The 24318-nt window shown below is 44.9% G+C and overlaps 1 protein-coding gene across 1 annotated transcript in view; it reads left to right on the forward strand.

Annotated features, from left to right (window-relative positions):
* The window catches only part of LOC126260431 (A disintegrin and metalloproteinase with thrombospondin motifs adt-2-like), a 192664-nt gene that overhangs the window by 20418 nt on the left and 147928 nt on the right, over nt 1-24318 (forward strand). Inside the window, exon 3 of the mRNA XM_049957759.1 lies at nt 24140-24239. Coding sequence (XP_049813716.1) covers nt 24140-24239 — 100 coding nt within the window. The remainder of the gene's footprint in view (nt 1-24139; nt 24240-24318) is intronic.

Raw genomic sequence — 24318 nt, forward strand, 5'->3', positions numbered from 1 at the left:
GCCACCTGCCACACCATTCAGCAATCTTTTCTAAATTGCTTTGCAACTGATACTGTTTTTTCGGATGGCCTTACTAGAACAACCTAAGAGAACTGCTCAGATTGTCACCCAGGTCATTTATATAGATCAGGAACAGCAGAGGTCCCAGGACGCTTCCCTGGGGAACACCTGTTATCACTTCAGTTTTACTCGACGATTTGCCGTCTGTTACTACGAACTGCGACCTTCCTGACAGGAAATCACGAATCCAGTCGCACAACAGAGACGATACCCCATATGCCCGCAGCTTGATTAGAAGTTGCTTGTGAGGAACGATGTCAAAAGCTTCCTTTACTCGACGTAAATTTAAGCCAAATTGTCAAAAAAGGCACAAGTGATATCAGTACTGGTGATACAAAAAGTTCAGAGTCTAGAGTATGCTTATCTCATAGGATGAACAGTGAAAGTTGTTGCAGCGAGTGCAGGAATCGCAGCATGCCGTCAAACTGTTAGACAGCCTCTGCCCTTTCCTCTTAACGCCAAAGATCGCGAGTGACGAGCCTACATTCGACACCGAGGACGAAAGCACTAGTGTCGACCAGAGCGATGCGCCAACTCAAACTGTAATTGGCCTGCATCCATAGATGCCGCGCCTCGATCCATCTCCATGTAAGACGCTGGCGTTAAAAGCTACTGCTGACCTTAGGGTTAAAGCATCGTTGGACTGTGAAGACGGCAGGTGCTGGTTGGTTGGTAGATACTCCCCCGCGCTGTTAAGGATGGTATTCGAAACCAGAGTTTAGTATCAAGACTTAGTTCAACCCTTTAAAGGGCACTTCGGAGAGTTTTAGATGGTGTAGAATTGGTTGCAGGCGGTCAGGTGTCCTTCAAACGCTGACTTAAATCATGACAATGAAGTGGTGTGTATGTGGTTGTCGGTTGTACGGAATCAGCGCAGTAAGACAGGTCGGCAGCAGGCGTGACAGAACAGCATGACATTCACATGACGAAACAGAGAATAAAGTTCGCAGATTTGATTATACGCTGAAGCGCCAACGTGACTGGTGTACGCATGCGTACTCAAATACAAAATAGTAATGAGTGTACGGCACTGTGAGCCGGGAGTCCCCCATTCGGGGAAGTGCGGCCGCCGAGGGCAAGTACTTATTGCATTCGACGCCACATTGGGCGATTTGTGCGTCGGAAATGGGTATGAAATGACGATGAGAACAACACAACACCCAGTCCCTGAGCGGAGAAAATCTCCTGCCACAGCCGGGAATCAAACCCGGGCCCCTTGACGTGGCATTCCGCCGCGCTGACCTCTCAGCGAACGGGTTCGGACATTCAAATACAGAGATATGTAAACAGGCAGAATACTGCTCTGCGGTCGGCAACGCCTATATAAGACAACAATTGTCTGGCGCAGTTATTAGGTCGGTTACTGCTGCTATAATATCAGGTTATCAACATTTAAGTGAGTTTAAACGTAGTATTAAAGTCGGCGCACAAGCGATGGGACACAGCATTTTCGAGGCAGCGACGAATTGGGAATTTTCCTGTACGACCATTTCATGACTGTACCTTAAATACCAGGAATCCGGTAAAACTTCAAATCCCCGACATCACTGTGCCCGGAAAAAAATCCTGCAGCAACGGGACCAACGACGATTGAAGAGAATGAAGAGAATTGTTCAACGTGACAGAAGTGCAACCCTTCCGAAAACTGCTACAGATTTCAATGCTGGGCCATCAACAGCGTGCGAACAATTCAACGAAACATCTATATGGACTTTCGGAGCCGAAGGCCCACTCGTGTACTCTTGATGATTGCACGACACAAAGCTTTACACTTCATCTGGGCACGTCAACATCGACATTGGACTGATGATGACTGGAAACATGATGCCTGGTCGGACGGATCTCGTTTCAAATTCTATCGAGAGGAAGGACGTGTACGGGTAGGGAGACAGCCTCATGAATCCATGGACCCTGCACGTCAACAGGGGACTGTTAAGCTAGTTGTAGCTCTGTAATGGTGTGGAGCGTGTGCACTTGGAGTGATATGGGACCCCTGATACGTCTAGATACCACTCTGACAGGTGACACGTACGTAAGCATCCTATCTGATCACCTGCATCCATTCATGTCCATTAAGCATTCCGACGAACTTGGGCAATTCCAGCAGGACAATGCGACACGACACACGTCCAGAATTGCTACAGAGTGCCTCCAGGAACACTCTTGTCAGTTTAAACACTTCCGCTGGCCACTAAACTCCCTAGACATGAACATTATTGAGCATATGTGGGATGCCTTGCAACGTGCTGTTGAGAAGAGATCTCCGCCCCCTTGTACTCTTACAGATTCGTGAATAGCCCTGTAGGCTTCTTGGTATCAGTTCCCTCCAGCACTACTTCGGACGTTAGTCGAGTCCATGGCACGTCGTGTAGCGGCACTTCTGCGTGCTCGCCTGGCCGCTACACGATATTAGGCAGGTGTAGCAGTTTCTTTGGCTCTTCAGTGTATAACAACGGAGAGTATCCAATGAGTCTGCGAGCAATGGTGAACCACTCACTCGCCAAGCGAAAAGGCGTAAGACCATTGGCCGCAAAACGACTCTATCCGACAGAAACCAGAGACGTATGTCACGTGTTATAAAAGGTGTAGGGGTCGCCCTCTGTCGGGCTGGAGACCCCGACTATTTTGTCAGGATGCAGACAGAGGAGCTGTGTGGCGTCGTTAAACACAATAAAACAGTATACAAGATTATTACACTTATTACTCAGAATACGTTGCCATGTCTTCTGCGACGACTGGTGTTTATGTAGTCTGGAGATGAATCCGCTGAATCCAACAGCGAAATCACTGCTGGCGAGGACGCTGCATCAGCTAGGAGCACAAGGCGATGACACCCTGGTGCGCCGGTTTGCCGTCCCCTGGCGAGGTATGATCGCGTGGCAGGTAGCCTCGCTTGGAGATGGCGGTGACAGCGACTTGTTTCTGTGATTCACACGCCGTTCCGGGGAGTGCTCATTCTCCCCTAGATCACTGCCCGTGTCGTTCCCTCCGGTAGACCGCGATGTCGGGTGCCATGATGTCGTGATGAATGTTGAATCTGGCCCACCGGTATTGTAGGCCAACAGACTCGTGAGACGCTGGAATTTTACTCTCCAGTTTTACTGTTAATTTGTCGCGTAACAGTGGCAATAGGCGTCAGTCAGTGCAGGTCCGTCTAAACAAGTTTTCGGGCGATCACTGCGAAGGGAAAAGCATGCGATTGGCATTGGGTGTCATGTACGTCACAAAAGGGTGTTATTAGTAGTTGCAGACGAAACTGCACGTTTTCACTGGCTCAAACAACGCAGAATCTGGGTAGTAGTTGACTGGAGGCGTGTAATGTGGTGTGCAGCTTTACCTCTTTTGAAAAGGTGCAAGGCGTCGTCTGCACCGACAGCTCAACGAGTCGTCAAAGCAGCAGGATGTGGAAGGTGCATTTCAGTCGTAGCTATTTCTGTTATCTTTTGCGAATATTTTTCGTACCATGACTTGACTCATACCGATTATTATGAACATGACTCGGAATTGATTCCACTCCATTTTGGCTGTCTGATGCCGCAACCGGTTGAGAATATTTTTGAATGAAACCAGTTTCGGTTGCAAAATTGTTTTTGTTAATGAAAGTTGCGCGTTTCGCTCTTGTAAGGGATCATCAGATTATCTGGAGACAACAGAACAAATAATCAATAAGACGAAATGGGGCAAATAAAAGCGGCCCGAACGAGTGGATACGACTGAACGTGAACGTATGGATATTACCACACCCCGTGACGCGCACACCACGTGTATGCCCGCTACGTGATCGATACTGGTTCAGAGCGTAGTTCGGGCTCTATCACTGTGACTGGAGCAGCGCAAAAGGGACGAAGATACCCGCAGTGGAGCAGCGGGTGTTCGTTGTGGAAAGTTTCGTGACAACAAAGTGGTGGAAACGGTGTGGTCAGTTGTTTGCCGAGACATTTAGTGGTGTCAAAGTGCCAGCAAAGAGTACCATGCAAGACTTAGTGCGAAAATGGCGTCACGCAGGATCTGTTTTGAACAAGTCAAGAAACAATCTGAAACGTGCCGGCACACCAGAAAACGTGGTTGCAGTTCAGCAGAAAATGCTTCAGAATCCTACCAAACCAACCCGACAGGAGAGCGGCATATCACATCGATCATACGGACGCATAGTCCACCTGGACCAGCACATGCATCCCTGCCGAGGGTCTGATGTTCACGCATTAACACCAGCAGATGCTCCTCAGCGCCTCTAGTTTTGTGAGTGGCTGTTCATTGAAATAACAATGAATGGCTTTGACATAGATCTGTTCTTTATGTCTGATGAAGCCTGGTTTCATCTGAGTGGTTACCTCAAGTCATAAAACCACAGGTTCTGGGCAGCGAAAATTCACATAACTTCACGAAACACTACTACATGATCAGGAAATTGGTGGTTGGTGTGCAGCGTCTGCACGCCGCATTATTAGTCCCATCTTCGTTCATAAGACGCTGATTTCGGCGCGTTACATTTTGAACATTTTAAACCATATGTGGCAGCATTAACGAAGGAGGAAAAGACCTACAGTTACTTGCAACAGGATGGAGCAACTGCCCACTAAAGGCAGCCGAACCTTGGAGCAGACTTACACAATCTTCACGCCTGACGGAGTTGTAAGCAGAGGTCAGTCTGGTTGCAATACTAGATGACGAACCAGGTCACCTGACCTGTCAGTGTGCGATTACTTTCATCTACATCTACATCCATACTCCGCAAGACACCTGACGGTGTGTGGCGGAGGGTACTTTGAGTACCTCTATCGGTTCTCCCTTCTATTCCGCTCTCGTATTGTTCGTGGAAAGAAAGATTGTCGGTATGCCTCTGTGTGAGCTCTCTCTGATTTTATCCTCATGGTCTCTTCTCGAGATATACGCAGGAAGGAGAAATATACTGCTTGACTCCTCGGTGAAGGTATGTTCTCGAAACTTCAACAAAAGCCCGTACCGAGCTTCTGAGCGTCTCTCTTGCAGAGTCTTCCACTGGAGTTTATCTATCATTTACGTAACGCTTTCGCGATTACTAAATGATCCTGTAACGAAGCGCGCTGCTCTCTGTTGGATCTTCTCCATCTCTTCTATCAACCCTGAGTGGTACGGATCCCACATCGGTGAGCAGTATTCAAGCAGTGGGCGAACTAGTGTACTGTAACCAACTTCCTTTGTTTTCGGACTGAATTTCCTTAGGATTCTTCCAATGAACCTCATTCTGGCATCTGCTTTAAAATGGTTCAGATGGCTATGAGCACTATGGGACTTAACATCTCAGGTCATCAGTCCCCTAGAACAGAACTACTTAAACCAAACTAACCTAAGGACATCACACATATCCATGCCCGAGGCAGGATTCGAACCTGCGACCGTAGCTGTCTCGCGGTTCCAGACTGAAGCGCCTAGAATCGCTCGGCCACATCTGCTTTACCGACGATTAATTTTATATCGTCATTCCATTTTAAATCATTCCTAATGCCTACTCCCAGATAATTTATGGAATTAAATCCTTGCAGTTGCTGACCTGCTATATTGTAGCTAAATGATAAAGGATCTTCCTTTCTATGTATCTGCAGCACATTACACTTCTCTACATTGAGATTCAATTGCCATTCCCTGCACCATGCGTCAATTCGTTGCAGATCCTCCAGCATTTCAGTACAATTTTCCATTGTTACAACCTCTCGATATACTACAGCATCATCCGCAAAAAGCCTCAGTGAATTTCCGATGTTATCAACAAGGTCATTTATATATGTTGTGAATATCAACGGTCCTACGATACTCCCCTGCGGCACACCTGAAATCACTCTTACTTCGGAAGACTTCTCTCCATTGAGAATGACATGCTGCGTTCTGTTATCTAGGAACTCTTCAATCCAATCGCACAATTGGTCTGATAGTCCATATGCTCTTACTTTGTTCATTAAACGACTGTGGGGAATTGTATCAAATGCCTTACGGAAGTCAAAAAACACGGCATCTACCTGGGAACCCGTGTCTATGGCCCTCTGAGTCTCGTGGACGAATAGCACGAGCTGGGTTTCCAACGATCGTCTTTTTCGAAACCCATGCTGATTCCTACAGAGTAGATTTCTAGTCTCCAGAAAAGTCATTATACTCGAACATAATACGTGTTCCAAAATTCTACAACTGATCGACGTTAGAGATATAGGTCTATAGTTCTGCACATCTGTTCGACGTCCCTTCTTGAAAACGGGGATGACCTGTGCCCTTTTCCAATCTTTTGGAATGCTACGCTCTTCTAGAGACCTACGATACACCGCTGCAAGAAGACGCGCAAGTTCCTTCGCGTGCTCTGTGTAAAATCGAACTGGTATCCCATCAGGTCCAGCAGCCTTTCTTCTTTTGAGCGATTTTAATTGTTTTTCTATCCATCTGTCATCTATTTCGATATCCACCATTTTGTCATCTGTGCGACAATCTAGAGAAGGAACTACAGTGCGGGGACTGGTGACATCAGATGTTAAGTCTCATGTGCTTAGAGCCATTTGAACCATTTGAACTACAGTGCAGTCTTACTCTGTGAAACAGCTTTGGAAAAAGACATTTAGTATTTCGGCCTTTAGTCTGTCATTCTCTGTTTCAGTACCATTTTGGTCACAGAGTGTCTGGACATTTTGTTTTGATCCACCTACCGCTTTGACATAAGACCAAAATTTCTTAGGATTTTCTGCCAAGTCCGTACACAGAACTTTACTTTCGAATTCGGTGAACGCCTCTCGCATAGTCCTCCTCACACTACATTTCGCTTCGTGTAATTTTTGATTTTATGCAAGGCTTTGGCTATGTTTATGTTTGCTGTGAAGTTCCCTTTGCTTCCGCAGCAGTTTTCTAACTCGGTGTGGGAGCCCTCAAATCTAAGGTGCATCGCAACCCCTCATAGTCTTCGAGAACAACAGCAGAACATTTCGGATTAGGCTGCAGAAATTCCGCAGTCCAGCTTCGATCCGCCTTCAGCAACTTGCTGACCAGAACCCATAACTGCCAGAAGGTGAATGGTGGTCACTTTCAACATCTGCTGTAGTCCGGTTAGTACCGTATATCCTTTCCCTTGCTGTGTTTCTTTGCGTTACGGAACTCTGCTCTCTGGGCCACTTTTATTTGGTCCATCCTGCAGAATGAGGCATGGTTCTAAGTTGTGCAGCCATGAGTACAGTAATGTAAGCATGAACTCACCTAAACATATAGCGGCGTGAGCTTCATCCGTCAACGGCCGCTGAAGAACATTAAATATGGAGAAGAAGTGTTTGGACATAACATCCGGCTGTCAGATGACTCATCAGATACGTGAAGAACCTAAACGGGAAGTAAAAGGAGAAAATTAAAATTAACCAAGAAAAACGAGAGTCTAAAACAGATAAAATACTAGACCAATTAAGTACCTTATGTATACTGATACAGGTTCAGCATGGTGTGAACAGCACACAGACACGAGTACAAGTCCGTGATGTACTGCAGTGTTGACAACGTGATTGAGTTAGAAGTATTGACGTTAGTATCATCAGCATTTCACTAAACACCTGCACGGAGAAGGAACTCGTTCTAGTTGACCTAAACTTTAATTGACTCATATCGAACTAAATAACTTAGAGCAGCTAGACACTGATGTAAGAAATTGTCATCTTGCACTAAGGTACAAGTTATGAGTCAAGATCGTAATACCAAAAGTAGGGGTAAATGGAATTGTAATGCCTAACGTATCTTGCAATCCCAATGTAAAGTCGCTGAAAGTTTTCATTGAATACTACATGCGAGATGGTAATTAAATGCGTATAAGGTGTGGATTCAGTTGAAGTTGAATGAGGGAAAGGAGGAGCACTGGATGGGTGGAAGAGGCAAATAAAGATAAGAAGCATAAAATGGTTTCGAAACTAAATCTGGAAATGGGAGACATTTATAATGAAATTGATTAATTAGTAGTTCAGAGCTCTTTCGGACAAATGACCATCGTCAGAAACATAGGAACTTTGGTCATTGTTCACTGTAGCGATTATTTTTCAGATTTCACATTTTTTTGCGAATTTAGTCCTTTAAGCTGGGATGAAACTTAAGGAAGTAATGCGGAAAGATGGTACCACACAGTCTACACTCTACATCTATTACAAAGCGACAACAGAGTCGTTTAGCGTTTTTCCATAAGAATAAAGCAAATATAAAGCAATAGTGCTAAGGGGAATGGCTCTGTGTAATTATTCTGCAGTATTTGGATCAAAATAGGTACAGACCTCGACTTCGCCATTACATAATTTGATTTACGCCAGCACGTGTCATAAATAGCACAAAGTGGAATGCCTGATCAACTGTTCAGATGTTCTTGGAAGAAAATGAGATATCCCATAAGTTTTTAGGAAGTAACTGTGTGTGTATGCATTAAAGCGAGGAATAATTCTGAGATAAATCCAAAACGTATACCAGAAATGCAATGCAGCTCATTAACCATCTCACAGGCATAATAAGCAAGAGAGGTTTTGCGAACACGGACACAGTGTTCCTCAGTCTGACTTCTCCTTTTAACTGGTTTCCTCTGGTCATCAGGGCAGTGACGTTGCCTTACCAAGGCACTCTGTACATCAGTGAAGGCACCACCTGGGTAGTAGCCTTCAGAGCTTTCATGGTGTTGGGAACTGAAGTCGGCCGGCCTTGTGGCCGAGCGGTTCTAGGCGCTTCAGTCTGGAACCGCGCGACCGCTACGGTCGGAGGTTCGAATCCTGCCTCGGGATAGATGTGTGTTACGTGCTTAGGTTAGTTAGGTTTAAGTAGTTCTAAGTTCTAGGAGACTGATGACCTCAGCTGTTAAGTCCCATAGTGCTCAGAGCCATTTGAACCATTTTGAATTGAAGTCGTCGGGACATTTATATCTGTGATTAATTATACTCTTTGTAAAACGTAATATGTTGTAAATTCGTCGTTAAATGTATGTTCTGTGGCTTCTAAATAAAGTGGTGTGTTGGGCTGCCAATCGATGCTTACTACTGTGATTCACAACATAAGAATTGGCGCTGAAAAGCGGGAGATTTCCAGGATTGTAGATTTTTAACGTAGGGCGGGCTGGCAACAGCTTAGTACGCCGCTCTTCAGCCTACAGAATTTTTAAAACATAAGATAAGAAACAATAAAAACAGATGATAAAACGGTGACGTAGAATGTTACTACGAGAAGCTCACTGCAGTGATTTGTCACTCCACGCAACAAATTCTCCGACGACAACCGCCTGCATACACAGCTAAGTTCAACTGCATTATCAAGCCTCATATTTTGTAGCATCATTTGTAAAGGGAATTGATTACATTATTGCTCCTCTATACCCGGTAGTGCTATTGTAGCTTTGACGGATTATCAGAACTTACGCTACGCCTATAGATTGTTTATGACTGGCGCTGCCATCTGTTAGTTGTTTACCAAACTACGTACTATCTTGATCCGCTTAAACGAGTGAAATCACATCACGATGTCTGACATGGAAAACGCTGATAGCAACCATCAGTTACAACGCTTGAAAAGAGCTAATATCACACAAATTTTGAACGAAGTACATATATTTAATGACACAAGATTATGAATATTTCGAAAACTGATTGCAGGAACTGTTGTGTTCACTAACAGGTCTTAATAACAAAATACACAATGTTCTCGATGATGCTGATTACGCTGCTGATGTGCTCAAATGTGACGAATACATAGACGCAGCTAAGCGAGCTATCGTACGCACGTCACTGGGAATAGAGGAGAAACTTACGAATTCTAAGGCTCAGACTACCATCAGTTATAAACAATCTGCCACGACAGTTACTTCAATTGTTTCTTCGCCTAGTACGAGACTGCCCACTATAAAACTTGAGACGTTTTCTGGAAATGTTGAGAGCTGGGCTCGTTTTTGGGAACAATTCTAGCAATCGATTGATCAAAATCCCACGATATCCACCATTCACAGACATATTTGTCACCGTGGCTGCTTAGAAGGGGAACCAAAGCATTTAGTTAACGGTATTGGTGTGATCTCTGACACATATAAAGAAACAAAGAGAATCCTCAGAGCACTCTATGGTGATTAAAATAAAATTGCACAAGCTCACCTTGATTATTTAGAAACCATTAAACCCAATCAGTTTCCGAATCCAGAATCCCTTAATTCTACATTTATCGAGCACAACCGCCGCGTCCAAGCTTGTACTCTCGGTGAAGACGGAAATACTTATAGCTGCCTGCTAGCTCCAAAAAATTCGCAGAACTTTTCTTTTTCCTGATGATAATTGCCGACGCAGGCTCATCCGCGTCAAGCAAACCGGTCTTTCAGAAGGGTACATACTTCGGTTGATGGAATTTGTAGGAACGGAAATAGACGCAGCGCCTTCTCCGCAGAAGATCCGCTGTGACTTACACTCCTACAGCTGCAGCCCGTCATGTCCGCGCTAATCAGAAACAATCATTACCCAAGGGCATTGAAAACTACGCTCCATACTGCGTCTTTTGCTAAGAATGAGGACATTGCGCCCAAGAACGTAATAAAGTTACCGATCTCACTGAAAGAAAACATAAATAGAAAAGTACTAACTGATGTTTTCTATACCTAAACAGAGGACATAAAATGTGAGATTGCGGGAAGAAGGGTAGGGCATTTTGTGCTAACTGTAAAAAACCACATCATAAGTCGATATGCATGGAAGGTACGACGTGTAAGAAAGCAGCAGAGAGCAACGTCACTTCTGCTGGCAAAATAGATGCAACTACAGCCTCATTTATCTTCCTGCAAACTGCTCAGGTGCGCGTCGTAGGACCAACAGGATTAAGTAAACTCACTCGATGTGTGCTAGACAATGGAAGCCAAGCATCCTTCATAGCAAAGTCATTAAGAAGATTTGAAACTGTGTGCCCTGGACCAACGGCGACTTTGTGTTTACACGATCGAATCTCATACTAGCTCGTCACTATGGCGTAACCTTGTAAATTTCTAAATTAGAGGAGTCTGGACTAATTCTGCGACTTACATAAACGCTTATGAAAGTGAACACTACTTCACGCCTCAACCAAGAGTTCCACAATATATTAGGGATGCAACACATGTCTGATCCACAGACAGATTCCCAAGAAGATATGCCCATCGGCTTTCCCTTGATGCGTCAAAATATGTTCTACCAACCGATCCCTTCTTCTACTCAAGTTGTGCCACAAACTCCTCTTCTCCCCAATTCTATTCAATACCTCCTCATTAGTTATGTGATCTACCCATCTAATCTTCAGCATTCTTCTGTAGCACCACATTTCAAAAGCTTCTATTCTCTTCTTGTCCAAACTATTTATCGTCCATGTTTCACTTCCACACATGGCTACACTCCATACAAATACTTTCAGAAACGACTTCCTGACACTTAAATCTATACTCGATGTTAACAAATTTCTCTTCTTCAGAAACGCTTTCCTTGCCATTGCCAGTCTACATTTTATATCCTCTCTACTTCGACAATCATCAGTTATTTTGCTCCTCAAATAGCAAAATTCATTTACTACTTTAAGCGTCTCATTTCCTAATCTAATTCCCTCAGCATCACCCAATTTAATTCGACTACATTCCATTAGCTTCGTTTTGCTTTGTTGATGTTCATATTATATCCTCCTTTCAAGACACTGTCCATTCCGTTCAGCTGCTCTTCCAGGTCCTTTTGTAAATAGCCTTTCGCTCCCTGTATTGTACCCCTGCCACCTTCAGAATTTGAAAGAGAGTATTTCAGTTAACATTGTCAAAAGCTTTCTCTAAGTCCACAAATGCTAGAAACGTAGGTCTGCCTTTTCTTAATTTATATTCTAAGATCCAAACTGATCTTCCCCGAGGTCGGCTTCTACATAACTGCGCATAATGATGCGGTAAACACTAATAGGTATTCTGCCCTCCTCCAAGAATTTCAGGCATGCTATCTTTTGCAGGATCGTCGAAGAGTTGCTCGTCTTCCTAAGAAACAAAATATTATTTTATATTCTACTAACCGACTGAAGGCAGAAAGTAGATTTCGAAGTTTACATAAAAGACTTCTTAGCAACGAATCCTCAAAGGACACTTACCACCGTCTTATGTTGGAGTGCATTACAAAGAATCGTGTAGAAGTTGCTGCTCCTGAAGAGCCAGGTACTATCATGTTTTACCTTCCACATCGTGCAGTTAGGAAGGAGAAACTTGGAAAATGAAGTGGAGGATCGTTTTTGATGCGTCTTCTCACGTGATCGACGCACCCTCTCTCAACAACACATTAAAGACGAGACCAAATCTTCTGCCAGAAATACTTGCTGCTCTGATACAGTTTCGAATACGCCCCGTGGCTATTATTAGCGATATTACGTAAGCATTGCTGCAACTAATTTTGCACGAAGACGACAGGGACTTGACTATGGCACAAAGTTTTTGAAGACAGTCGCGGTAACTACCATACGACATATGAAGTAACGACCGTTTCACTTGACTTCCATTCGGCCTACATGCTGTCCGTTCTTGCTTTCGGCAACGCTGAAAGAACATGTTTCTAGACATGAGACCTCATTTCCCGTTGCCGCATAGGTACTAGCCAACGATGGATGACTTCGTGTTTTGTGCAGATGGCGACTATGAAGCTATCGCTATGTATTGCGAACTAACGGACCTTATGAAACAACTGATTTTAATTAACGAAGTGGGTCACTGCTCCAGATCAGTTACAGAATATATGGAGAACCGAAGAACGAGAGATTACAACATCTATTCAAGTTTTAGGCGAAAATTGGATCACAATAACGGAAGCTTTTATTTTATAACGGATGATGTCACAGAAATATTATCTCACAAACCTGCTACCAAACGGAAAATATTACGGATTGTAGCTAAATTTTACGATCTACTAGGATTATTCTCTTCTGTATCAGTCATGGCAAAACTATTATTCCGAAAAACCTGGTGTAGGGGAGTTGACTTGAAGAATTGCTACCCAACCATCTGACAACATACTGGAATTCTTGGGTGTCTAATTTACCTCCATTCTCTTGCATTACTATCCCACGATGGATATTAACTACCAAAGATCGTGACGATCAGATACACGTATTTTGTGATGCTTTTGAACGACCGTACGGTGCAGCTCTGTGCATCTGCATAGTTGTACACGGCAACGCAATGATTCACTTGGCCGGCAGAAAGAACAGACTTCCACCTGTCAACTGCCAAAGGATGACACGGCAACGTCTCGAACTTATAGGTGTACTTGAGGGAGCACGATTACTAAAATATTTTTGCAGAGCCACAGGATACGACATTATACATACAATGTTGTGGGCGGACGCTGCAGTGACTTTGGGCTGGATACGTAGTGATGCGAATCGATGGAAGACTTTCATATGTAATAGAGTGACAGAAATTCATACATATACGTCTCCCAGTCAATGGAGGCATTGTCCTGGAAATAATAATCCAGCGGATCACCTAACACGAAGCCTTCTTGGCAACCAAATCCAATATGCGCGTGTTTGTTGGGAAGGACTGCCATGGCTTGCACACCCAGAAGAACGTTGGCCATCTGGTATTTCAAACATGTATCATGACCTGTCGAAGGAAAGAAGGAATTTAAAACAAGTGATGGCAGTTGCTATACCTCCCAGTATCATAGACATTTCCAAATTCAGTTTCTATTGGAGACTAATTCGCACAACCGGCTGAATCCTTCGCTTCATACGTAAGATTCGTCACAAAGATAATATTGCTGGAGAGTTGGCAGCAGTCGAGCTCGCAAATGCACGCACTTACTGGATCAAAACAGTCCAACGTCATTGCTTCACGCCGGAATTTCACGCACTCCAGAACTGTAAACCGATCCCGCAAATTCTAAAATTGGACACTTTCACCGATTCACTGAAGATGGACTCATTCGTCTGGGAGGTAGACTACAGTCTGCAGATTTCACCAGTGAGGAACAACTTCCATTACTTCTAGATGGTACACATCGCTTCACAAGACTCCTGATATTTCAAATACATATTGATCTTCATCATTTGGTGTCCGAATTGTGTTATCTAAACGTCGGCAAGAATTTTGGGTACTTGAAAGTCGTCAAACTATTAAAAGAGTCCTGCATACATATTTACTATGCAAGATCATGAAGACTTCAAGAGGAGAACAAATTGAAGCTCGACCACCCACAGATCGAATGAGACCATCTAAGCCTTTTACTGTCACTGGCATAGACTTTTCTGGCCATCTTTACATGAAGACAGCCATGACCATGGAAAAGGCCTACATAACACTCTTCACTTGCGCAACGACACTTGCAGTACATTTATAGCTCTGCCCCAATAAGAATACCAACACATTTTATGGCTTTACAGCGATTTTCTAGTAGATGTGGATTACGTCGATTACCGCATGTCATCTACACCGACAATGCAAAGACCTTTCACGCCGCTGATCAAGAATTCAACAATTAGCGTAGCTATGGAACTCACTAACCATCTCAGAGTCCCATAGTTTCCTCGTCAAAAACGGATTCACTTGGGAGTTCATTGCGCCACGGGCATCTTGATGGGGAGGATGGTGGGAGAGGATGTTGGGCACCGTCAAGGGATGCTTACGGAGGGTGTTGGGACGATAAAGTGTAACTTCAGAGCAACTATATACCTTCTTGGTCAGCATCGAAGCTGCAGTATATTCAAGACCAATCTCTCCAGGAGACGACGCAGAACCTCTGACACCAGCACACTTTCTGGTTGGTGAAGGCCTGTTAAACGTGCCGCCAGTATCAGAACCTACCGTCACACACAGTCTGACCCAAGGATTTCAACTACATCTAAAACTAGCAGACGACTTTTGGAAAAGATGGACCAAGGAATATCTCAAGGAGTTTAGGAACTTCCACGAAGTTATAGGTGCATGTGGAAGATGTATTGACTTCGACCTGGTGCTCTGGCTTTGATTCAAGAGGATGGACGCCCAAGATGCATGTGGAAGAAAGGGAAAATAGAAGGATGTGTACAGGGAAGAGACAATAAAATAAGAGCGGTAATACTGCGAACACCAGAAGGATGGCACATAGCACGACCGGTTCATCTGGTCACCTAGAGGTTGACAAGGGTGGGGAGGATGTTAGGAATTGAAGTCGTCGGGACATTTGTATCTCTGATTATTGATACTCTTTCTAAGACATAACATATTGTAAACTCTTTTTTATACATATGTTCTGTGACTTGTAAATAAAGTGTTGTATTCGACTGCTAGTCGCTGCTTATTACTGTGGTTCACTACACATGGTGATGGTCACTCGTACCCCACCATTATAAAGACCGTAGTGTAGACAAAAAATCATCAACATTATCATTTAACGTATTTAGACCGTAAGACGTTGTAGAAATTTGCGGACATGGTCACTAAGGAAAAATTACAGTCACATACCAATGTTGCTCCTTGGCCATTGATACGTATAGCGCCAGTTGAGACGCGATGAGAGAATAGTCTAGATAATGGACGTAGAGCAGTTTTACAAATACACTACTGGCCATTAAAACTGCTACACCAAGAAGAAATGCAGATGATAAACGGGTATTCATTGGACAAACATATTATACTAGAACTGACGTGATTACATTTTCACGCAATTTGGGTGCATAGATCCTGAGAAATCAGTACCCAGAACAACCACCTCTGGCCGAAATAACGGCCTTGATATGCCTGGGCATTGAGTCAAACAGAGCTTGGATGGCGTGTACAGGTACAGCTGCCCATGCAGCTTCAACACGATACCACAGTTCATCAAGAATAGTGACTGGCGTATTGTGACGAGCCACTTGCTCGGCCACCATTGACCAGACGTTTTCAATTCGTGAGAGATCTGGAGAATGTGCTGGCCAGGGCAGCAGTCGAACGTTTTCTGTATCCAGAAAGGCCCGTACAGGACCTGCAACATGCGGTCGTACATTATCTTGCTGCAATGTAGGGTTTCGCAGGGATAGAATGAAGGGTAGAGCCACGGGTCGTAACACAACTGAAATGTAACGTCCACTGTTCAAAGTGTCGTCAATGCGAACAAGAGGTGACCGAGACATGTACCCCATACCATCACGCCGGGTGATATGCCAGTATGGTGACGATGAATACACGCTTCCAATGTGCGTTCACCGCCATGTCGCCAAACACGAATGCGAAGTTTATGATGCTGTAAACAGAACCTGGATTCATCCGAAAAATGATTTTCTCTGCCTCGTGATGACTGGGTGTTGTGTGCTGTCCTTAGGTTAGTTAGGTTTAAGTAGTTCTAAGTTCTAGGGGACTGATGACCATAGATGTTTATTGCTCAGAGCCATTTGAACCATCCGAAAAATGACGTTTTGCCATTCGTGTACCCAGGTTCGTAGTTGAGTACACCTCCGTAGGCGCTCCTGTCTGTGATGCAGCCTCAAGGGTAACCACAGCCATGGTCTCCGAGCTGATAGTCCATGCTGATGCAAACGTCGTCGAACTGTTCGTGCAGATGGTTGTTGTCTTGCAAACGTCCCCATCTGTTGACTCAGGGATCGAGACGTGGCTGCACGATCCGTTACAGCCAGGCGGATAAGATGCCTGTCACCTCGACTGTTAGTGATACGAGGCCGTTGGGATCCAGCACGGTGTTCCGTATTAACCTCCTGAACCCACCGATTCCATATTCTGCTACCAGTCATTGGATCTCGACCAACGCGAGCAGCAATGTCGCGATACGATAAACCGCAATCGCGATAGGCTACAATCAGACCTTTATCAATGTCAGAAACGTGGTGGTATGCATTTCTCCTCCTTACACGAGGCATCACAACAACGTTTCACCAGGCAACGCAGGTCAACTGGTGTTTGTGTATGACAAATCGGATGGAAACTTTCCTCATGTCAGCACGTTGTAGGTGTCGCCACCGGCGTCAACCTTGTGTGAATGCTCTGAAAAGCTAATCATTTGAACATCACAGCATATTCTTCCTGTCGGTTAAATTTCGCGTCTGTAGCACGTCATCTTCGTGGTGTAGCAATTTTAATGGCCAGTAGTGTATATGTATTAACCAAAAGCTCCTCTTTGAAGAAAAGTTAATCGCTACAACAGTTCCTGTAAGTTCGTGATTAGCACAAGTGGGAAATTAGGCTGGCGACTATAATGATGAAACATTCAAAGTTTACTATTCACTAAGAAGTAGAACAAAATAACCAATGAAGGTCGACGGCCGATACCAGGTTCCTGCTCCTCTGTAGTGCACAGGCCAAGTCCTGGTGATGGTCTGGGCAGACACTGGCAGCTCCATCGGTGGCCGGTGGCTGGCGAGCGGCACGGCGTCGTACGTAGCGAAGATTCCAAACGAGACTCTGATAGAAGGACTGCAGATGCAGTTGGCGCCTGGCCCAGAACTCGACGGAAGACTGCTTGGCTTGGATCGGCGTTTCGCCTCCATAAATATCGAGACCACGTAGAGATACCAGAGCAACTATTTGTGTCCACATGGCTCGAGGAAGCAATCGAGTCTGCGAGGCTGGTGAGCTCCAGCGGTGACCGCGCTGCCACTTTTTGACCTAGTCAGGGTGTGTGATTGAAATTCTTTCGTCTGATGATGTAACCCCTTCCGCGTTAGGCCACATGCATACCACAGATGAGAGAGGGATTGCAGATCTGCCGGACGAGGGGCCCGTACGCAACATGTAGTGTCTTCCGAAGTATGCGGCGTGTATTAGGCTGGTGCGGAAGTTTGTTTTTGTCTTGCAGGGTGGTATTTCGGTTGCTACGAGTGCATTACAGAGTGTCATTTTTTTATTTCTAGCTCGCTGTTGCTATTTGAGTTTACATATTCTCATTTTGCCATTTGGAGATAGTGAGTGGGGCTGTGGATGCTAGAAAATTGAGTGCCAAGTAGAAAAATCGGAACATTTCCGACGTATTCTTCTGTTTGAGTTCAATAGAGGGATTATAGGAGCCAGAAACATTTGCGCTGTGCATGGGGACAATGCCACTGAAAAGAGCACGGTGATAAAATGGTTTTCTCGTTTTAAAGAGAACCAAATGCTTCAAATGGCTCTGAGCACTATGGGACTTAACATCTTAGGTCATCAGTCCCCTGTAACTTAGAACTACTTAAACCTAACTAACCAAAGGACATCACAAACATCCATGCCCGAGGCAGGATTCGAACCTGCGACCGTAGCAGTCCCGCAGTTCCGGACTGCAGCGCCTAGAACCGCACGGCCACCGTGGCCGGCTAAAGAGAATCGTTTTGACATTAGTGACACTCCGCGTTCAAGATCTTCGAGGTGTGGTGAAGATGGTTTAAATCCATTAATCTACAATGATCCACGTGAGTGTACTCTGGAACTGGCATGTGTGATGAACTGTGATCATTCCACCATCGTGCGACTTTTGCATGCAGTGGGAAGGTTCAAAAAATGAGTATGTGGGTACGGCATGCTCTAAGCCAAAATCACAAAATTCAGCGGACGGCCATATGTACATCTATGCTTGCTCGTCATCAATTGGCTCGTGAAGAAAACCACAATTTCTGTCATGTATCGTTGTTGTTGTTGTGGTCTTCAGTCCAGAGACTGGTATCGTTACGGTGACTAAAAATTGTGTCTTTGAACTAACATATCCCCCCACCGCGGGCCCACCCTGAAGTACGATTCGAAGGATATCTAACATGGCCAATGTCTTGACCAGGGAAATGCAATAGTTTCAAAATGTGTAGGCATGTGGATGCTTGGATCCACCTCCCTCCTACCCTTCTAACCCTCTCCTTCTCCGCTCTGCCGCCACGCGAGATATGTGTTCCTTGGGCCCTGATACAGGCAATTTCCGTCAGTTTAGGGCGGCGGTTGAGTGGTCATGCGATTTCTCCCTAACGCTTCCGTTGTCTAGTGCGGACCGTTCCGCATGCATCGTTGACTCTTCTTGGCGAAAATACGAGGGACGTTCGATAAATAATTTTTTTCTGAAAGAAAGTTGGTTTTACTCAGAATTCAAATACACTATATTATTCCCCACACTTTTGGCTACAAAAACCTATTTTTCAACATAATCTCCGTTCAATGCGATGGCCTTACGCCATGCCTGTATGCCGGCATGGTTTCACCCTACTGGCTGATGTCGGAGCCAACGTCTTACTGCATCAATAATCTCCCCATCATCCACGCAGTGCTTCCCGCGGAGTGCATCGTTCAGTGGGCCAAGCAGATGGAAGACGAAAGGTGTGAGATCCAGCCTGTACAGTGGATGAGAAAGAACAGATCAATGAAGCTTCGCGTGCTTCTCTCAGGTGAGCAGACTTGCGTGAGGCCTTGCGTTCTCATGGAGAAGGAGAAGTTCGTTTTGTATTTTTGTGGGGACGAACACGCTAAAGTCGTTTCTTCAATTTCACAGCCGGATGCTAACGGCCGTGAGGCCGGGGATCGAATACGTTTGGGCGACCTTGTTGCAATGATGACAGACGCCTCTGTCAACGACTCGCCGTGCTTTTATTCACCGCCAGGTTTCTATAGGCATTCTACAAGTGCCTACGAGTATCTCCGATGCTTTGTTTTTCCGCCAAAAAGAAGTCAGTGAAAGCTCTGCTTGGAATGCACCTCCGTTACAGACGCCATTTTGTAAGTGCAGCGCCGCCACCTATCGGAAATTCATGAGGCTATAGAGGCTGAAGCAGGATTATTTGACGATGTCCCGCAACAAATTCCGCATTTTTTTTAACAACCGAAAGAAATGGTTCAAAAGGTTCTGAGCACTACGGGACGTAACATCTGAGGTCATCAGTCCCCCAGAACTTAGAACTACTTAAACCTAACTAACCGAGGGTCATCACACACATCCATGCCCGAGGCAGGATTCGAACCTGCGACCGTAGCAGCCGCGCGGTTCCGGACTGTAGCGCCTAGAACCGCTCGGCCACTCCGGCCGGCTTTTCAACCGAATTGGCCGATAAAAAAAAATGTATTGTATTACTTATTGAACGCCCCTCATACACATGTTACTAACCTCACCGAACAAAATGTCACTCATCCATCTAAAAGAGAACAATGGTCGCTTTAGAGCTCTGGATGGTATGGAACTGGTACCAGGCCGTCATGTGACCTTCCATTCCGACGTAAGTTGTGGCAATGAAGTGATGTATGTGTGTGTGTGTGTTTTGTACGGAATCAGTGCAGGAGGAATGGTCAATATGGAGCAATGACGCTTTAGCAGAAAGGAGCTACGTATTTAAATGTGCAGATTTGTCGGCATTTCAACGCCAACTCTCTAACCGGTCTTCAAGGAATGGTGTCACACTCACACCCATCTAACAAATGCGTAAAGCAGTGGTCATTAAACCGATAATCGGCGGGGCCACAGACGAGTGTAATGCCTTACCAGTGACCATCGGTTTCAAACTTTATATAATGTGTGAGCATAAAACATGTTCCATAACTTTGTTCTTGGACGTGTCGGGCACGGAAACGCCTGTTCCGTCTTCACTTTTCACTGCCGCTTTGTTCTGGGTGTTCCTACGTCTCTTCTTCCTCTTGGCTGGTACTCCTTCTTTTGCATTGATTTCATAAATATCTAGTTGCTTCCTAATACTTTGATTTATTGCTTGTCCTTCCTTGGTAACACCTCAAACTTCCATGACAAATTTCATTTTCACTCCTTACGGTTTACTTCTATCACGTTTTTTAGTGACCCATGACTCACTTCAGTACAGCAATACAGGTGTAGCCACAACTTATAAAATTTTAGTTTTACCTTCACCTGCATTTAATTCGCCTATTAACTGATATTTGTTTATCTTATTTTCTACACGCTGTTTCCGTGATGATGTTGCAAACTTTCAGGAATGATGGAGAAGGGTAATTCTACGAACTTGAGGTAAGAGACCACGGTCCAGAAACGAGCGAGTCGAAAGTTGCAAGCGAATATTGTTCTGATACCTCTGATAGTGGACACGTGGACCTCTTCTTTGCATATTTTGAGAGGTGGTAGTATGGACCACAGCATGAAAAATTTGTCTTGTACACTTGCGCTCTGAATTACTTACGTTAGGACTTATGAGCATTTGTTCAGTAGAAGACACGTGTTTCATAGTATCAATCTTGAACAAGTGCCCATAGCTCTTAAGGTATGGATTTTGGAGCCCGTGTTGAATGGTAATTTTATTGTTCTTTTGGTTCATATTACCACCCCTCAAAATGTAGAAAGAAAAGACCTTGCAGTAGAAGAGGTCCACTGTCAGGGGTATGAGAACGATTCTGGCTCACGTGAAACTGTACATTACCCCTTTCCACCTTCCCTTTAAGTCTGTAACATCATCACGGAATTATCCTGTATGTCATTGTTAATATCACACACTAAAAAATTTGAGCTCGATACCTGCCCAACGGGTGTGCTATCTTTTATTATTTTTGATTATTTTGATATTCCGCATGATGAGCCGTGATTTCAGTTTTCTTTATTTAAATATGAAAGTAATATTCTCTTTTCCCTAATTGTAGCTTATAGATTGCTTTTTGTACAGATTCACTTTCTTCCAAAATTGTTTCGCTACCCATATACGTAGGAATATCAACATACACTACTGGATATTAAAATTGCTACACCAAAAAGAAATGCAGATGATAAACGGGTATTCAGTGGACAAATATATTTTACTAGAACTGACATGTGAATACATTTTTACGCAATTTGGGTGCATAGATCCTGAGAAATCAGTACCCAGAACAACCACCTCTGGCCGTAATAACGGCCTTGATACGCCTGGGCATTGAGTCAAACAGAGCTTGGATGGCGTGTACAGGTACAGCTGCCATGCAGATTCTACACGATACCACAGGAGTAGTGACTGGCATATTGTGAAGAGCCAGTTGCTCGGCCACCAATGACCAGACGTTTTCAATTGGTGAGAGATGTGGAGAATGTGCTGGCCAGGGCAGCAGTCGAACATTTTCTGTATCCAGAAAGGCCCGAACAGGACTTGCAACATGCGGTCGTGCATTATGCTGCTGAAATGTAAGATTTCGCAGAGATCGAATGAAGGGTAGAGCCACGGGTCGTAACACATCTGAAATGTAACGTCGACTGTTCTAGGTGCCGTCAATGCGAACATGAGGTGACCGAGACATGTAACCAATGGCACCCCATACCATCACGCCAGGTGATACACCAGTATGGCGATGACGAATACATGCTTCCAATGTGCGCTCACCGCCATGTCGCCAAACACGGATGCGACCATCATGATGCTGTAAACAGAACCTGGATTCATCTGAAAAATGACGTTTTGCCATTCGTGCACCCAGGTTCGTCGTTGAGTACACCATCGCAGGTGCCCCTATGTGTGATGCAGCGTCAAGAGTAACCGCAGCCATGGTCTCCGAGCTGATAGTCCATGCTGCTGCAAACGTTGTCGAACTGTTCGTGCAGATTGTTGTTGTCTTGCAAAAGTCCCCATGTGTTGACTCAGGGATCGAGACGTGGCTACACGATCCGTTAGAGCCATGCGGATAAGATGCCTGTCATCTCGACTGCTAGTGATACGAGGCCGTTGGGATCCAGCACGGCGTTCCGTATTAACCTCCTGAACCCACCGATTCCATATTCTGCTATCAGTCATTGGATCTCGACCAACGCGCGCAGCAATGTCGCGATACGATAAACCGCAATCGCGATAGGCTACAATCCGACCTTTATCAATGTCGGAAACGTGATGGTATGCATTTCTCCTCCTTACACGAGGCATCACAACGTTTCACCAGGCAACGCCGGTCAACTGGTGTTTGTGTATGACAAATCGGTTGTAAACTTTCCTCATGTCAGCACGTTGTAGGTGTCGCCACCGGCGCCAACCTTGTGTGAAAGCTCTGAAAAGCTAATCATTTGCATATCACAGCATCCTCTTCCTGTCGCTTAAATTTCGCGTCTGTAGCACGTCATCTTCGTGGTGTAGCAATTTTAATGGCCAGTAGTGTATTTCCTTTAATCTCTAGCTCCTGATTTACTTTTTGTCTCCAGACCTTTATCATGCCATTTATACACACATTAATGTGTGTGCCTACACTCACACTGGCTGTATGGCACGATACAGCCGACCTTAATACTACAGCAATTATTTGGGACTATTTAGAAGAGTGGGTGAACGGTAGCAATTTACCGGGTGATAAAAAAGTCAGTATAAATTTGAAAACTTAACAAACCACGGAATAATGTAGATAGAGAGGTAAAAATTGACACACATGCTTGGAATGACATGGGGTTTTATTACAACAACAACAAAAAAACATATTTATAGACGCGTGAAAGATTTCTTGCGCGCGTCGTTTGGTGATGATCGTGTGCTCAGCCACCACTTTCGTTATGCTTGGCCTCCCAGGTCCCCAGACCTCAGTCCGTGCGATTATTGGCTTTGGGGTTACCTGAAGTCGCAAGTGTATCGTGATCGACCGACATCTCTAGGGATGCTGAAAGACAACATCCGACGCCAGTGCCTCACCATAACTCCGGACATGCTTTACAGTGCTGTTCACAACATTATTCCTCGACTACAGCTATTGCTGAGGAATGGTGGTAGACATATTGAGCATTTCCTGTAAAGAACATCATCTTTGCTTTGTCTTACTTTGTCATGCTAATTATTGCTATTCTGATCAGATGAAGCGCCATCTGTCGGACATTTTTTGAATTTTGTCTTTTTTTTGGTTCTAATAAAACCCCATGTCATTCCAAGCGTGTGTGAATTTGTACCTCTCTATCTACATTATTCCGTAATTTATTCAGTTTTCAAATTTATACAGACTTTTTGATCACCCGGTACATCACCGAAATTTCGTAGCTCTAGGGATCTAATCACGAAAAATAGCTTCAGTTAGTATGGCATAGTTATGGCTCTTTTACTGGCTGAAATGATTCCATTATCAAGATTATGGGCGGTGTTACGCGGTATTAACGTGATGTATTTTGGAAAGGGGGGGGGGGGCGCTCAGTGTTTTGCTCAGTAGCTTGCTCCTGTGTGCTTCAGAGAGTAGATGTGCCACAGAGGGACACGGCAGCGGAATATTGATGTGCTTGTTGGCTGCGGACAGGCCCGTGGAGCTCCGGCTGCGACCGAATACAGTGCTGGCGCCGCCGTGGCTGCGCGTGCTGAGACGCGAGCGCTCTGGCGCGCCGCCCCAGCAGCTGGAGGCCGGACCGCCGCCGCCCTGCCACTACCTGCACGCCGACAGCGCCGCCGTCGCCGCAGTCTCCCTCTGCCACAGCAGGG

The sequence above is a fragment of the Schistocerca nitens genome, chromosome 5, assembly GCF_023898315.1.
Source record: "Schistocerca nitens isolate TAMUIC-IGC-003100 chromosome 5, iqSchNite1.1, whole genome shotgun sequence".
Taxonomy (NCBI): Eukaryota; Metazoa; Arthropoda; class Insecta; order Orthoptera; family Acrididae; genus Schistocerca; species Schistocerca nitens.